This window comes from Apteryx mantelli, chromosome 8 (assembly GCF_036417845.1).
Source record: "Apteryx mantelli isolate bAptMan1 chromosome 8, bAptMan1.hap1, whole genome shotgun sequence".
Classification (NCBI taxonomy): Eukaryota; Metazoa; Chordata; class Aves; order Apterygiformes; family Apterygidae; genus Apteryx; species Apteryx mantelli.
The window spans coordinates 42,102,207-42,120,304 of NC_089985.1; the positions used below are offsets into that span (position 1 = coordinate 42,102,207).

The 18,098-nt window shown below is 40.9% G+C and overlaps 1 protein-coding gene across 1 annotated transcript in view; it reads left to right on the forward strand.

Annotated features, from left to right (window-relative positions):
• The window catches only part of LRRC7 (leucine rich repeat containing 7), a 193,024-nt gene that overhangs the window by 153,784 nt on the left and 21,142 nt on the right, over nucleotides 1-18,098 (forward strand). The window contains exons 17-21 of the mRNA XM_067300514.1: nucleotides 7,395-7,506; nucleotides 7,748-7,928; nucleotides 8,936-10,610; nucleotides 12,374-12,523; nucleotides 16,939-17,058. Coding sequence (XP_067156615.1) covers nucleotides 7,395-7,506; nucleotides 7,748-7,928; nucleotides 8,936-10,610; nucleotides 12,374-12,523; nucleotides 16,939-17,058 — 2,238 coding nt within the window. The remainder of the gene's footprint in view (nucleotides 1-7,394; nucleotides 7,507-7,747; nucleotides 7,929-8,935; nucleotides 10,611-12,373; nucleotides 12,524-16,938; nucleotides 17,059-18,098) is intronic.

Consider the following 18,098-nt stretch of genomic DNA (forward strand, 5'->3'; position numbering starts at 1 on the left):
ACCTTAATATCGTTTCACCTCTTTTTTATTTAAACATTATGATAGATTTACTGTGCTTGAAATATCGCTGTCTGTGGCTAGCGGTATATGCATGAATTTTTCTTCCCCAGTTTTCCATATATGTAACACAGATCAGGCCATTTTTATATATTCAGCAGTCTCTGCAACTGCTCTGTCATTTCTCTGTGTTTCATTTAAAGTTAAACATTTCTATTTCTTTAAAAAAACAAAATAATTTTCTCTTAATGTGACCAGAAAATTTTCTTCAAGTCTAGGCACTGTTTGGATTAGCACTTCAAACTAAAATACGTAAGTTAAATCATTAATATTTTTATCTAAATCTGAAATTTTAACTTCCACCATTATTCCTTTTTACCCATAAAATTATTTCTAACAGTGCACATCTGACCTTGTAACCAACTATGTTGCGCAGCATAGTATTTACAAATTTACTTTGCATCGTCTAGTTTTTTTAACTTAAAAATTCTTAATAAGTTTCTACTGTTATTAATGTCTTAATAATTCCAGATATATAATACACCAATTATGTATCTGGAATTTGAATCAATGTCGTCTGCCACAGCAGAGTGTCCTGTGGGTATTCAGAGCTCAATGAACCCTCCATTACGGAGGTGGAAGGACAGAGTAGGTGGGCAGTAACACCGCAAAATACTACAGCTGCTCTGAAAGGGTCGTGTGACCACATACTGTGCTCTACCATAGGGGAAGATAAAGAAGACACATACCATTCCTATGCTTTATTCTTTGGGAAAAATGCACTAACTTTTGCAACAGAAAAATAATCATATCTAGTTTTTCTGTGAATGTACATGAACTTTAATTGTATCAGTAGAAGTATTCTGTAAAGATAGATGAATTGCCAAAAGACCCTGCAGTAGTTCCTGAAGTGCAAATAAATATGATTGCAATTTCCTAGTTGATTTTCTACCGTAAACAACTGACGAGGGTGCATGAATATTTCCATCATATCAATGAAAATGTATTTCTCATCTTCCATTATTATAATAGTGAAGATGATGGATCTTCTTTGGATTTTCGTTTCCCTAATATTTAGTCAAGACTAGTAACACAACTGTCTTGTTGACTGAAGCAAAGAAAAAGAATATTCTCATCATTCATACAACTGGAAGCAAATAATGCCACAGGGAAAAATTTTTGTCAATAAAGCAGGATGATGTATTCATTTTCTCACTTTGGCTTCCTATATGAAGATAAAGAGAGGTATGGGAAGCTGTAGAAAAAGTTCAAATGATTTTATGAATACTATTACCATGATTTTGATTGTAACACATTAAAGCATAATTAAGCTCAGTTTGCTTCTCAGATAATTAGGAGACATGATCTGAAGCCACAAGTTAAAATACAGTTTAAAAGTGTAGGTGTGTTCTGATTTAGATTTAGACTGAAGACAGTTTCTAATAACAAAGTAATTTGATTTCAGGTGCAGCGCTCAGTTTTTCATCCTCAGGAGCTAGATAAGCTGGTTTCTTTTCTAATCTCTTTTGCTTTTTCTTGCAATTAATTTGTCTGTGTGTCTTCACAAAACTGTTTCCCAATAATAAAGGGAGCATCTGATATGAGATCAGTGCATTGTATAGCTATTCCATAAGGAACAATGAGAAACACCACAAATCCACAATTAAGTAGCTTTAGAGTTAATATTCTTAGCTATGTACAGACTGACAAATTCATTTGATAGAGTTCTATATAATTGTCAGGTTTTGGTTAAAAGAAGTCTTTTGTATTCCAGCCTACAAAATTCAACCCTTTGTGTTAATCCTTAGCAGGTTCGTTCATACCTTGTAAAAGGAGAGTTGGTTGTCCTTGGAGCGATGGTCATTTGTGCAGTCATACTGTGGGTGCATCCATAGGCTAGCGCTAACAGCCAGAGCGCTGCAGCTGTATTGGTTCTCCTGCGACCTTCCTCTCACCTGAATCAAAATAAGACCTCGATCCTGTTAACTAGCTTCTTACATTATTAGTGTGGGGAGTTGGGGTTTTTTGTTGAAGAGGGGTGTTCTTTTTGTTTTGTTGTTTTTAGTGAAGTTTCAGAGACTGTCTAAAAGATCCTCTCGCTTTTCCAGACTTGGTTACAGATTTTTATCTCCCTCAGGATGCCTGGCTTGTGCCTTACCAGTAGGATTCAATCGACGTGTCTGTTGTGGGAGCCATTTTCCACTGATGATATGCACAATGACAGTCTCTTCTGGTTGGGAGAGGAATATGTCCTAAAGATTTTCAGTTTGTATCTGCTTAAAGCCCATACCTTGATAAGCTCCTTGCAACAGAATTACCTATATTTTACCAGGAGTCAGAACTATTTTCATTAGAGAGTCTTGCCGCGTGGTTTCTCCGTAGCACAAAGGACCTCTATTAAGGTCGCAGCCTTGGTGCCTTCCTATCAAAGGAGAAATGAGGTGACGGTTTACTTGTCCAGAGGTCTGACTCACAAGCGACCTTTCTCCGGATAGGAAGTCAAATGTCTTAAAGTTCATTTTGAGTTACTTTGACTTTTGCCTGACCTCATCTAAGTGTCTGGGTTGGAGGGATTCTGGGCTCCCTCCAAAATATAACCTACCTTCCATAAAACCCATTCCAGGGGTCAGTAAACCCCTGATGCTATTGCTCTCTCTGTCCCCACCTGTGTAAGGACTCATTGTGGTGCAGTATTATACATCTGGACATAGTACTCTATACAAAGTTGTACACCCGGAGCTCATGTCTGATGGACCACAAAGTGGCTCTTCTCCAAGAGGTCTCAGACTGCCTCTCTTGGCAGCAACCCCTGTGAAGTGTATGCAATTGGGTGTGTTTTCATTTCTGTCATCTAGATAGAGCAACCGAAGCTTGTTTACTCTGGAGATGGGAGAGCACAGGGCTTATGTCATATTGTAGAGTGCAATCCAAATATCAGAGTTTTGTACCTCAGGGCAGTACGAGGACTTCTGCCCTCATGCTCAAAGCTACATGCAGATGACTGGACAAGACCATCTCCATGGTCTCTATCTGAGTGTGATGTTACGATGTCTCCCATCCTCTGCAGTACATGGTTCACTGATCAGATATGCATCTGCAGTTTATCTGCCCAGAACCCTGAGCGTGTCAGCAGACATGAAATTTATCTTTTAGAAATGGAAATTTTAATCCTAAAATACATTTCTGTAGACTGGTGATCTTTAAAATTGACTTCTTTGGTGTTATAAAGTGCTGGTCTGTTCTTGGATGCATCCTCTTTGTTGTATTTCTGACCACCTGGACAGGCAAGGTTAATGTGTGCGTTCCTCGAACTGCTTGCCACTCTGTAGGATTGCAGAGCAAGGAAATATGTGGCAGTAACAGTCATTATGCCCTTCCTGCCTATGACAGTTTTTTTCCAAGACCTGCTATGTCTTTCTGAGTGGAGCCCCCAAAGGCTGCCTCTGCCCCACTCTGTTCCTCACGTACTTATGTCACCAGATCAGTCATGTCTCCTTTTAAAGCTCTACTGTATGTCTGAAAGCTGCTGGAGCTCTCACAGACAGCTGGGAGCTGGCTGTGCTTCAGCGTTGTGCTGGCTGCTGTCTCTGCTGTGTCTGCTGGTGGGAAGCGTTTCAGGGTTCATTCATCCTCCTGCTTTCGGATTCCAGATCCACATTCAGATTTTAGATTCAAGTGAATTTTCTGAAGAATTTTTCCTTCCACCAGTGGTTCAGTTCTTTAATGGGACTTAAATCTTTTTTTACCATCTTGGATGGAACAGCCTTCAACCTAATAACTACCGAAACTGGTCTTTCTGGAAGCTGCCACTGCAGCCAGAAAAATAGAGATTTGGGACCAGTTGGAAGATGCTTCGCTCCACGTTCTTCTGGGATAAACCCACATTTTGGGGGGCCCCTCAGCTCATTCCTAGCCGTCTGACTGAATTTCATTTCGGTTAGTCTGATTATTCTGTTCTCTAAGCTAAAAAATTTCAATTGCCTGAGCTTCACGCACACTGCATTGTGTAATCTTGTCAGGAAAAGACTTCTTAGTGTCTGAAAACTCTGAAATCTGAAACCGTTCACAGCCAGTGCTGAGAGCTCTAAGTACTGCCATTTTCCGTACAGAGTGTAACACAGGGTAAGGGGCTCCGGAAGGGTTTGTTCTGAAACTGCACCCCTGCACCTAACTGCAAGTATCAAGAAAAATACTAAAAAGTCCTAAGACGCTGTTGTGGTGTTCTCGGGGCCCCTGCTTGTGCAGATCCCACTGCCAGGACTACCAAAAGCTACAAAATTCTGAACCCAGCTCTTGCTTTATGCCTCATTTAGTCTCACTTGTATCTAAGGATATTCTGGTATCTAACTGGTTGCCTTTGTTGCTACACTTTTTCTGATCTCCTTTATTCTTTCATGAAAGTTTTAGTAAAATCTGGAAAAGTAACATTTACCTTGGTCTGTTTATCTCTTGTCTTTGTTTTTCGATTTCTTTTTAGCCAGTTCGTCATTCTCCAGATTGCTCTAGCTTTCTCCCTTTCGGGAGTTTGGCCAACTCTTTTCGTACGTGTAATTGTTCCTCTAGAACAGATGCGTTGCTAACGGTCCTGCACCCGCCTGTCCTGCGTGTGCCGCATCTACCCGGAGCCCTGGTCTGCTCCGTTCAGAGGCTTTACGTTCTGTGCAAATGGACTCTGAGTATTAGGTGATTTTGAAAAACACAGCTCTCTAGGCTTTAATTTGGTTTTTGTGTGTGTGTTGTCATCATGAATAATTGCCAATTTTTCTCTTTCCCAGTTATTTGACTGGCTTTAACCATGTATCATCTCTTGGGAAACAGCTCATCATATTTTTTTTATCCTGTACCCATATCTTTCTCTGGTTAGTCCTGAGGATGTGGTCTCACTCAATACAATTAAATTTATCTTTTTCTTTGTTCTTGAAATTTGTCCTATTAATAATATTTTCTTGGCTTTTTTGTTCTTTGGCTTGTAAGAACAAGGGTCCTCTTAAGCAGAGAAGAATTAAATGAAATATGATTTTTTTAATACTTTACAACATCTTTCACATTCATGGCATATTAACAAATGCCAGAATAATTCTTTGAAAAGTGTATTGATTTTTGTTGGAATAGCAAGACTGGGAGCTAAAATGAAAAAAAATATATGACAGAGAAAACTTCCTAAAATCATGCTCATAATGGTGAATACGGGTTTTTATTTTATGTCAAATATGGATATCAAAAGTTTTATGAACTGGTTCTTCCTATCTTACAACAACTAGTTTTATTTTAAGCTTCTAACATTTGGAAGTCTCATGGCACAATACTGGGATTTTAGGTTCAAGACAGAGAAAATAATTCCAAAAGAGTCACCTGTCTGATACAGACAACATTTATAAATTAACTTTGGAAATCCCAGAGAGGAAGGAGAAAGAAGAGCGTACAAAAAGCTTGGAGGTACAACAAGAAACTCAACATGCCCCATGCTTCAGAAGTAGAGAGTTTCACAGCTCGAGCGTGCTATGCACTTTGTTATTTTTCAAAAAATGGTTTTGCATGATAAGTTTGTTATACTGAGGGGGAAATTATTGTGCTGCACTGGAAAAATGCTATTGCACTGTTAGCTGTAAGTTATATGTATATCAATACTGTTATGTAAGAAATACCATATATCACAAGGGAGTTGTATATACCAAAATGGTTTAAAATCTTGAAAATATTACACCGTGTAAGAGTCAGTGTGTAGCTATATTTGCTTAAGTGTTAGCACTGAGGGAGTTAATTAAACGGAGTGTGAAGATACCTGTTCTTTGTATTCTGGTTTGGTATAGCTACACCGAAGGCAGAAAGATTTAAATATCTACTGTGTAAATATAATTATATTCTTCAAGGATAAATTATGGGGCAAATGCTTCTACAAATTTTTGTTTATACTGTTTATGCTAAAAAATAGTTAATGGAACCTAAACCTCTCAAAGTATGGCCATACGTTTCTGTCTTCCGAGTAAAAGCAAGTAGAATTTAAAGTACAGTATTTTACATTTTAATAATGTGTTTTTGTTTTCACTTCAATTTAAATTATTTCTTTAAATATTGCACCTCTTTCCTTTATTGACTTCTCTCTGCAAAACCATGTGACCCGTAATCACTGGAGTACTTTTATCAACAAAGTGTCAGGGTTCAGAGATCCTCATAGGGTCTCCGTTAGTGTAAGTTCTCTCTTAAATATATTTCTCCCAACCATTTCCTCCCTCTTTTTTAGTGCTAATTATTTACTTTCTCCTAATATCTGTCCAAAATCCTCTTGTTTAGTAGATGCTCTTCTCCCCCAGCTTTCATCCTCTTTCCACAAACAACTCGTCCTGTGGCTCCCAAGCCTATGCGCGTTTCGCTTACCCTTCCCACAAGGATCGTCACTGGAGTTGGTACCACTTTGCAGTGGTGCCGTGGCCCTTTCCATCACTTCCCTTTTCATGACCTTTGCTGGAGCCTGTGCACTAACATCCGCTTCCCTCAAAGTGGGGTTCCCAGGTCCCCTCCTGAGGGGAGCGTTCCTGTACCGTTCCTCTGGGTAGCGTCTTCTCCAGTCCGCTCCTTCCAAGGTACCTGTCTTCAGGTCTAGCATCCTTCTCATTTCTGAGCTTTCTTCCAGTGATGGGTTAGGAAATGGCACTGAGACCCTATTTGTATCTTTATTCCCTTCTTCTAGCTACGACTAAGCTTAATTTCAATGACCTAATTCAAGTGCCCTAATTTAAAATCTCTCTTTCTAAGACTGCTGGATCACTTTTTCACTTTTTGACTCACAGTATTTACAGCATATATCTTACTGCTGGCTGGAACAGAAGAACAGTTGTGCGGGACAGGCTTTGAAGGTTAACATTTGCCGAACTCTAAGTGATAAGTCTGTGAAATCAGAATCATTTTAAGCTAGGAGAAAACTCTTTAGAGACAAAATCATTCTGATTTAATATAGCTTTAGGAACAGCTGAAAAAGTGGAAGGACTTTTGCCACAAATAAATGAATGGGGAATTCTTAGTCCTGAAACAATAAAGAAATGGTTATTGTATTTTTTTTTATTTCTACTGACAGCATTTTTGCGTTTTTGCATTTTTGTGACTTGACTTCATCAAAAATGTTCATGTGGCCTTGACACATCTTACAAGTTCCATCTGTTTTGCTCACATTTTCAAAGTGAGCACATCATGGTAATATTACAAGTAATTGCTGTAGAACTAATTAGAATTTTCAGCTGACAAATCAGCATGATTAGGCACGCTACCTGTGTGGCGGTGTTTTGGAGTGTTTTCACCTTGGTAAAAAAAAAAAAAAAAAAAAGGCTATGAAATGTTTGTTTGCTGCAGTTTTGAAGTGAATTCCGTTTCCTGTGTTTATTCTACATTATTCTGTTCCTCAGGATGCCTATGGACATCCTGCCAGTGAGATGAGGATAGGGGAACTTCGTCCTTCCATGCCAGAGACACCGTTGTACCCACCCAAACTTGTTCTTCTGGGTAAAGAGAAGAAAGGTACTAACTTGACTTACAATGACTTTTTAGATGAAAGCATATGTAATGTATGCAGATAGATAAGACACATGTTTCTTAAGGTATTTTATATTTCAGTCTGATTTTAAAATATATTACAGGCATATTTGTGCACTTATGTATATGTATATCTATATTCATAGTATCAGTTTAAAAATGTATTTCTCTGGAGTTCCTTTTCCAAATACTACCTCCTGAAAATGTTTGCTGTGTTTTGTTTCAGAATCGACAGATGAATCTGAAGCAGATAAGATGCATTGTCTGAATAACAGCGTTTCCTCAGGCACTTACTCAGACTATTCCCCTTCCCAGGCTTCCTCAGGGTCCTCCAATGCACGTGTTAAAATGGGGTCCTTGCAGACAACGGCTAAAGAAGCAGTGAATAATTCTTTGTGGGGGAACAGGTGTGATCATGTTTCTTAACACAGCTTCCTGTTGCCTTTTGACTTATGTTGTCATATGCATTGAGGCAAAGTGATGGTGTGCTGTCTATAAAGGCATTCAAATCAAAATACAACATTTTACCCCAGTTTTCTAGAGGTGTACATAGCTATACACTGCCCAGGCTGTAGAGAATTAGCCCCCCATTCATACTGTATAAATATCAGTAATTCTACAGCTGGTTTTTCAACTGTGTGGTATAACCATGCATTAGAAGCACCTAGCAATTGAGTTACAATTATTCTGCTCCATGTGATCCTGAGCTGCAGCTAGCTATATTTTAGCCCAGTTAACAGAGTTTATGTGATTGATATTCATTCTGCCCTGATCCTTAGTTTTCCCTGGACCTCCAAGCATAATACAGTTCCTTGGAAGTTGTTGTGATTTGCACTGGCCATCAGTAACCTTAAAACACTCATGTACTGTAAAACAGGTGCCCTGCCATGTCTGTTCCTGCTGTAGGTTGCCTAAATGTAGTTCCATCTTAAGAAATCCACAAGCTCCTCATCGTTAAACACAAAGGTTGAAGCCCACTCACTGGAGATGTGTAAAATCTTGGTGGTGAGAGCAGACACAAACTAAATCTGTATTTTTTTTGTTGTTGCTTTAAAAAAAAAAAAAAAAGTAAAAAGTTTCCACTGCACTTATAGAAGACTATTTTTAAAGTAGGAAAATAAGTTATGTTTAGGTGGGTTGACATGAACAAAAGGCATTGAGCCATCCAGGACTTTCGACTCACTTTGTTGTTTCCTCATGTATATATTTACAGCTTCTGTACTCCAGTGCAAAAACTGCTGCAGACATTCATGCCGGATCAGTGGCATACAGAGCCCATCTCATAGTACGATCCTGAAGCCTGAGTATAGATGGGAGAATATTAAATTGCTTTATATGCATGTCTGTCTGATGATTGCTTATGTTTTCTAAGAGAGGATATTTTATCTTGTTTTATTTTGTTTTATTTCTGCAGGCTGGTGCAGTCATTTCCTCAGCCCCTTGAAACAAAGCCATTACTGAGCCAGCGGGAATCTGCTCCAGCAGGAAACCTGCCACAGCGCAGTGACAGGCGCCCCATGAGTGACACTTTCACTGACAGCTGGAATGATAGTTCGCACTACGATAATACAGGGTTTGTTGCAGAGGAGAGCACAGTGGAGAATCCTGGTGCTAACCCTCTCTTAAGCACTAAGTCTAGAAGCACATCCGCACATGGACGCAGGCCGTTAATTAGACAAGACAGAATAGTTGGCATTCCTCTGGAGCTTGAACAGCCTACACTCAGAAACACACATGAATCTGAAGTGCCTCCTCCCAATCTTTGGCAAAATTGGACCAGAACTCCTAGTCCTTTTGAAGACAGGACAGCTTTTCCTTCCAAACTGGAAAACACCCCCACCACCAGCCCTTTGCCTGAGCGGAAAGATCATGTCAAAGAGTCTCCTGAAATAGCTAGCACTTTCACTCCAGGAATAGCATGGGAATATCATGATTCAAATGCTAACAGAAGTCTCACAAACGTCTTTTCGCATATTCACTGTCGCCCAGAACCTAAAAGCGTTATTTCGATCAGCAAGAGTACAGAAAGGCTTTCTCCAATGATGAGAGATTTAAAAACTAATAAATTTAAGAAGTCACAAAGTATTGATGAAATAGACATTGGTACATATAAAGTTTATAATATACCTTTAGAAAACTATGCATCTGGTAGTGAAACTGTAGGAACCCATGAGAGAGTAGATAAGCTTATAGGACAGGAGCATGGCCTGTTGAGCATGTCTCGCAGCCAGTCTGTGCCAATGCTGGATGATGAGCTGCTGACTTACGGAAGCGTTAAGGTGCAGCAGCCGCAAAAGTCTTCTGTGACAAAGAAGGTCTATCAGTTTGACCAAAGCTTCAATCCACAAGGAGCAGTGGAAGTCACAGCAGAGAAGAGGTTACCACCACCTTTCCAACACAATCCAGAGTATATCCCCCAGCAGAGTAAAAACATGACCCAGGATTTGGTCAGCCCGAGGGCCTACCGTGGCTACCCTCCCATGGAGCACATGTTTTCCTTCTCTCAGCCTTCGGTTAATGAGGAGGTGATCAGTGCCCCATTTGCGAGCCAGGGGTCAAGGCCAGGTTTTTTGAGAAGAGCAGATTCGTTGGCCAGCTCCACTGAAATGTCAATGTTCAGAAGAGTCAATGAACCGCATGAACTGCCTCCAAGCGATAGGTATGGCAGGCCTCCGTATCGAGGAGCTGTGGAGCGCCAAAGCAGTATCTCAGTGTCTGAATCTCAGTTCCTCAAAAGGAATGGCAGGTATGAAGATGAACATCCTTCATATCAAGAAGTGAAAGCCCAGACTGGAAGCTTTCCAGTTAAAAACCTTACACAAAGGAGGCCATTGTCTGCGAGAAGCTACAGTACAGAGAGTTATGGTACCTCCCAAACCAGGCCAGTTTCAGCTAGGCCTACAATGGCAGCTCTGCTGGAAAAGATACCGTCAGACTATAACTTGGGTAACTATGGTGACAAGCCTTCAGATAACAGTGATATAAAGACAAGGCCTACCCCTGTGAAGGGAAATGAAAGCTGTGCTAAAATGCCCGCTGACTGGAGACAACAGCTACTTAGACATATAGAAGCTAGAAGGTTAGACAGGGTATGTTTGGCATTTCTCTGCAATTAATGCCTTTAGTTGTGTGTTTTGATATTTCAAACTATTTGCACGTACAGTGGTAAACATCAGAATTCCCAATAATGAAATTCCTGCATTTTGTGTTAGAGGAGCTGGCCTGCAAAGCTTTCTGTCAACACATAAAATCAGTTGGAGTTAGGGATTCTTGGGTAAATGAGTTATAAAGCGTCTCTATAAAAGTAACTTACCACAGTGCACATTACTAATTTAATAACTACTGCAGCGCTGTCTGAAATACTAAAAAAAAAAAAAAATCTCTCCTTATTAACAGATGTGAATATGCTGCTGAAGTCCACATTTTCGGTAATGATTTGGGAGCTTTAAAAGATGCGGGATACATCTTTGCAATAAAAGAAAAAAAAATCACAGATAAAAAGTAAAAAAAATGTATTTTAACTTTCATATCACTGTTAGTGGAGGGGATTTAAAGCTATATCTTAACTACGAAAAAATGTCACTGAATATACACTGCCTCTGTTTTTAACAAGAAATATTATTATTACTCCCTTTAGCAATAGTTATGCTTATTTACCTTCTATACAAAGTGTGGTATAAACACTATAATGCATGATTTCTGCAATGATTTTGACTATTTAATGACCTGCTTCATGAATCTGGGTTTGCTTCATAAACTGAAGTGACTGTGAAAAAATTACTGTGGCCTAATGCATAAATTAGCTTCAAAATGTGTCCGTATACGTATTTTATGCTAGATATTTGTGAGTCTGGTGTTATTATATTCATTACCTTTCGGGTCGCAGGTATGATGCATATTAAAATATCATTAAGGATCAAATGCATAAACGTTAACAATTGGCTTGAAGGCTGAAGCTTTTCCCTTACTTCAGCTATTTTCCTTGTGTTGTGTAAAACTGATTGGAGAAGAGTGCAGGCAAATTAGCGCAGGCAAAGTATAGAAGTTTCTGGTGGAAATCTGTATTTCCCAGATGTTGTTTGTTTAAGAAATATCTTTGCACTTAGTTTAAAATGTGTATGTATTTAAGAAATATTTTAATTCATGGGAAGCTGACACTGGTGATTTTAGCTGGTTAAACTGAGTTCCTAGAGTTTTCTGCAGGTGTAAGTGAGCCAATTCATAGTTTGCAACGTGCCGTAAGAAAAACCCTGGGAAGTTTGACCGACCAGGGGAGATGATGTGCAGCCAGTCAGGCCGCCGGGGTGCTGCGCGGCAGCGGTGGCGCCCCGGGGGCCCGGCGCGGTGCCGGGGGCGCAGGCCTAGGCGTCTGCCCAGCCCGGCCCCCCGCCGCCGCCCTCCCGTCGCGCGCACCTCCGGGGTGCACTGCCGGCGCACGAGGTGCTGCGCGCTCTTCTTGCCTAGGTTTTTTTTTTGCTCTGCCTTCGAATCCCTTTTATGCTAGATATACGCTTCCTGGCCCGTCCATGGTTGTGCAGACATACCAAAGTTTGGCCATATTTGCAAAATAAAGACTTGTACCATGTTGTACACTGCAGATTTCAGACCACAGATAACGACATATTTCATTTGCTGTCAGCGTTGAAGTCTTTTTTATGGTATCCATTCTATGTATAAGTAGCAATGTATTTGCTTCCGTCTGACCCAGTGCATGCATCAAAAAGCTATTTATTTCTTGGTACTGTTTGTTTGCTTAAACTAAAACTTTGTGAAATTAACCATATATGTGTGATACTTAATTCAATGAGCATGTGTGTTCATATCCTGTCACGTGGTTGTTTCCTCTACTCAGACCGCTGCTTACAAACACAACACAGTTAGCCTTGGCATGCTGCACTCTGGAGGGTTTTCAGCAATGCATGCCGGCAGAAGCATGACTTTAAACTTGCAGACTAAATCTAAATTTGAAAACCAAATGCTTCAAGAGCTACCTCTACCGAAAGTAAGTATGGGATAGCCAGCATATACCAGCCTTACAAAATAAATTAATACTCCTTGCTTTTTCCTGGTTTAGCTTTGCCTATTCTTCATGCTTATACAATACATGCAATCCAAAAAGCAAAGATGATAGTAAAATAGCTTTCCTAGTCAATAACCTTGCTTTTTGGATTAAATAGCTTACATGGCTGTCATTACTGCTTTCTGCTCTTGTGTTATATATAGACTGATGTGATCATTATATTTCCCAATGATATAATCTGTGTATGGAACTGGAGGACACATTTTGTGTTGTGACTTTTTACTCTTAGAAAAATTAATGTAGAAATGTTTAAGATGCATTTGAATAGGCTCCAAGAGACAGGGATTTACACATTTGAACGTTAATTTGGGTATGCTGTAATGTCTGATAAGCTTTGGGTACGTACCTACTATACCTAAAATAATTTAAAATTTTTGTTGTGAATAGTGCATATAGAAAGACAGGAATTTTTTTTTTTCATTTTTTAATGTTTATTTCACAGCTGTTAATGATATATTGTTGACACGTACATACATATATAAATACTTAAATAAATAAATGTGTGATGGGAAAAGCAGGTATAGCAAGCGAGAGAGGAACATTGCTAAGATTCTTCTCTCATTCCACGTCGCGTGTGGCCACCCTGGAGTCGCAAGAGGAACCCGTTTGCCATATGATTGCAAGCAGTCTTGTTACGTGGATGGTGTGTAACGTCAGCGGGACGGCTGACTGCTGTAAGATACAAGCGTTGCTACGTGTCTTAGCGCGTTAGCATCTGTAAGACCCGTTTGGCTGTTGGTGCAAATTAGCTGCCTCTCTGTGAGTAATTAAACAGTGACGGGGCGCCGATCCCAGCTCTGACACGTGGTCGTCTGTGCTGGTAATGGCTGGAGCGGCCTCCGGCGGGGCTTTGGCCCGGGCGGCTGGCGCTCTCCCAGGGCCTTCCCGCCACGGCTCAGGCCGCGGCACCGGCCAGAAGCTCCCTGCAGGCAGCGTCGGGGCCTGGCGGAAGGGGTTAGGTCCCACCCGGCCAGGAGGACGAGAGGGTTCAGGGGCAGCAGCATGGCCAGGTTGGGCACGTTGGCCGCGGGACGAGCCTGAGCGCTGCTTAGTTCGCCGCTCTAGGCGTACGCACAGTGTACTGGATTTCCGAGCAAAGCTGGGATAGTGTAACAGCACACGCGCGCACACGCACACATCAGTGTCAGGTTTCTCCTGCTGTAACTCACTTTCCATATTCTGCTAACGGCATTTCCCTCTCCTGTTCCAGCTCCCCACGGAGTTAACAGGTCCCGATATCAGTGTGTGTGTCTCCATCGCTGCTCGGTTAATGGCATCTGGGTCACGTCCTACGTGTAGATGTGTGTTTGTGTGGACACAGGCAGCTTTCCAGTGTTGGTCATACTGTATTTTCTTTCCAAGAATGTCTGTCGGTTTGTATATGTGATAATTCTTGTCACAAGTCCGTGTGAGATGTCCGTTTGACCTTAACTCCAAACAGTGTCGCTGTTTCCATGCACACATGTAGGAATAAGGTATTGCATATTACTTCAAAAAATTTAGGGTATAAATGACGATGGGTTCTAATATGGATATCCGAGGGTATGTTTAGGATGACGTGGTCCTGGGTGTGGTCTTACGCGAATTACTCTGCTTTAAAGTTCACCAGCATATCATTGCTACGTATCCATGTAAAATCTGCTGTTAAGGTGCATGAAAGGGGTGTATTTGTGTACTGTGCAGGTTGGAAAGCGAGGGAGAAATTATTGCTGATCAAATAATTTGAATGTGTAGAATTGCTTAATTTTATTCCTTCACATGTTCTGGAAGATTTTGCGTTTCTCGATGAATGCAGGCCACAGCAGTTTAATATTATACTTCTTCTTTCTCTTTATCGTGACCTGGATTCAGAGGAGTAAGTGAGGGCTAATTGTCCAGCGGAAGCTCAGAAAACCAACTGTGACAATTACTTAGACTGAGAACGGTTATTACATTGAGTCTACTCCATCTGTAACATGTTTTAACTGCTGGTTTTCATTTTTTTACCTAGACGTAATAGATATGTAATTTTTACGGGTCTGCAGTCTGTCCAAGCTCTGCAAATGAATAATATTGTGAGCAGACTAATCCATTTTACTGCAGAAAATGAAAAGAAACCCCTGTTATCACAGAATTGTCCTTTTCTATTCAGCAATAAGCACTCTCTGTATTTTTTCTTCTTTCTTCTTGAGTGTCAACTCACCTCTACAGCTTAGTCAGTCGCTTGTAAAAATGGCACGGCGTTCTCTGCAGGGACAAAAGAAACGCTTCGCAGAAGAACGCTTTCAGCTTTTATCATCCGTGTCAGAATTCTTTTAAAACCCTGTGCATTGGTGAACTTCAGTCTCAGAAGTGCAGCACCATCTTCCTCTACTAATAATCAGCGTTTCGCAAAGTGTATGCCTTTCGGAGGGAAAGCAGAAGCCCCTTAGGAAGCTGCCTCCACATGCTCCCTATGTCTCTGGATGGCTGCGAGCACATAATGTGTTTTGTAAATTCTTCTCACAGGGAGGCGGCCAGATTTCCAGCACAGCCGTGGGCATTTCAGCCCGTGGGTGAGACTGGAAGGGATGACTCACATCGCAAGATGTGCTTTCTTTTCCAGTTTTTTTTTATTACTCCTCTGAGAAGAAATTTTGCAGTGGTACATTTTGATTTTGGAGTTCTTTGCTGCGTGATCTCAGATGAGGTCCGCCTTGCTTGGGCGAGGGTTACGCGGGGACGGCAGGCAGGCAGGAGGCAGCAGACAGGATGGCGTGGCTCATGCGTGAGCCTGCGAAGGCAAAAAGCTCCCAGAGCGGGCCCGGAGCGGGCCCCTGTCCTCGCCCTTGGATGAGCGGGACGCAGTGCAGCCCCAGGGCCAGCTGTCCCGCTCGGTCTGCGTGCGGCGAGGTGCGCGGGCGCCGTGTCAGGCCGTAGTCGTGTGCCCGCGTTTGCCGGCTTTGGGGAGGTTTGTGCTGTCGGAGTGCCGGCAGCAGCGCTGCCGGGTCAGACGTGGTCTGGTGGCTGCTGGGCGGTGAGAGAGAACCTATGGAGAAGGTGCCGAGGTCGGTCTCGTTTTTCCCTTTTTATTATGTGTAAAGAAAGCTCTAAGGGGAAGTCTTGTATTTTCGACAGGGGATATGTATGGAGTAATTTTTTTAATTTAAGAAATAGCACATCTTTCCTGATTTTTTTGGAGCACTTTTTGAATGATGAGAGAATTAGAATGGCAGGTTTTTTAGATTTCAAATAATTAGGGGTGAACATTTTTACTTAACCACTGAGGAATTTGAGTTAAATCACAATTTACTGATCCTTAGTTTTAAAGCATTTTTAAGCTTGTTAAAAAAAGTCCTTAACTGACCAGTTATCAGCTTTAATATTTCAAAGCCACAGTTGCGTTTGTTCTTCAGTCATCTAAAGAAGTGTTTCATGATTTTTTTTTCCTAAGTTGAAGAAGATATTGAATGATGGAGGAGAAAAAATAGACACTTTTTTTTTCTTTGCAAGATGACCATTAATTAAAACTGAATAAGCAGTTAACTGAATAAGCACGTTATAGTGATAAGTGCAGTGAGCGGTATTATAAAATTGACATTTTGAAAAGACTGGCACAAAAAGTGCCCTCAAAACTACTGAAAACAATGAGTAAAATAACCTGTGAAAAATCTGACAAAGAAGAAATGTGTCCAAAAGGAGAGAAAAGCAGAAAAGAGTAACAAAAGTATAATACTCATTCAGGAAACATTAAATGTGTGTTATGTCCATTCATACTCAGGAAAGCATTTAGTTACTGGTTAATATTACAGATGTGATATCCTGTTAACTTCAGTAGAACAAAAACAGTCATATCCTAGAGAGAGAGGTCTATAAAAAGTATACAGCCCAGTGTAACATAGAGCACAGCTCAAGGTATGGTAGTCAAAACTTCAATATCGTCATTAAGGAACATTTTATAAAGAAAATATAAGCATATAATTTAATATTGATGGCAAGTATTTAGTAAAAAGTTTTTGATAATTGAATGACCAGTAAAAAAGTTCTAATTCAAATGATTAATGGCAGACTACAAGGTTAAATATGTAACTTTGGCCAAGATTTGTTGTTCTGAAAGTAAGGATTCATACTAAATTAATTTTCTCTTTTCTCTCATCATTCATTATTCTCATCATTTCTCTAAAGATCTCTTATTTGCAGAGAGTCTCATGGCAATATGATTACATGTTAACAAAATACCATAAAATTTAAGATGATTTCCTTTTTAACAGTAGTGTGTTGCAGTTTAACTGGGTTGATTACTAGAATAAATGTGCAGAGAGAATTTTCTGTCACGCTCTGTCAAGTGGCTAAAGGGTGCCGTCCCCTTTCCGCAATAGACCCCGTCGCAGCAGAGCAGCATCCTAGACAACGGGCAGGAGGAGGTTTCGGCGAGCGGCCAGTGGACCCCCTACCCGCTGGGGCGGCGCGACGTGCCCCCGGAGACCATCACCAAGAAGGTAAGCAGCTCGGCGCAGCCCCGCGAGGGACACTGCTGGCGTAGCAACAACTTGCTTCTCTTCCTAGCAAATCGGTGGAAGGAGGAGAACGGGTTAATGAGGACCGCTTTGGGAGACAAATATTCGTAGTTCAAAGTTTAAAGCAGCAGTCACTGTGAATTACAGACCATGTTTTCATGCCTGCTACCCATTTTTGCATTTATGTGTGCAGATGCCAATAGTTATAGTCTGCAGCGTGCAAAATGGGCACAGGGGGTTCAGCAGGTGCAATCCCACACATGTCTGAGAGTTGTCAACTCCCTTTTATCCTGAAAATCTTTCATTCCAATTCTTCATTTCAATTCTTATGTCGTAATAACTTAATGGCAAAAAATAAATGTGTTAAGATGGAGACCAGCTCAATGGCTGGACTGTCATAGACATGTTGGCAGAGACATCCTAGGCAGTGCCTCATTTGCTGATAAACTCGCTAGCAAGTTGGAGAAGCACCGTATCACTAAGAGATCAGAGGGGCCTGATTTCTAGTACCTTGTGGCAGTAGATGCGAAATTACAGTCCTTGGATCTGGCCTGTTTCTGTCAAAACGCTGGCTGCTCTCATCCGACCCCTGACGTGGCCCTGTTCACATTGACTGAGAAACTGGCCATTTTTGTATATTGTAGTCATAAAACTGAAGAATAAAGGATCTTAACAAACTAAACTGCATTTGCAATCAGCTTTAGAAGATGGAGCTGCACATTTAAGCAGTGATAATTATATTGCTTGTTGATCTACATGGAGACTGGTCCTGCTCGTTCCTGCAGTAAAGTCAATAAAGTGAGTAAACTGGTGTGAAAGTTATAACGTGCATATTGATACCTGAAGTAGCTTAAACAACTGTTAGTACTGATGAAGCAAATATTTCCCTACTGGCTTCAACTTTTTATTCAAGACAGTTTTAATAGCAGCAGGCCTTGCCTTTACGAAAAAGTAGTGAAAAGAGATAGTTTACACAAGAGAATTGCTTGAAGATGGGAGACGAGTCATTGTACCCAGAGCAG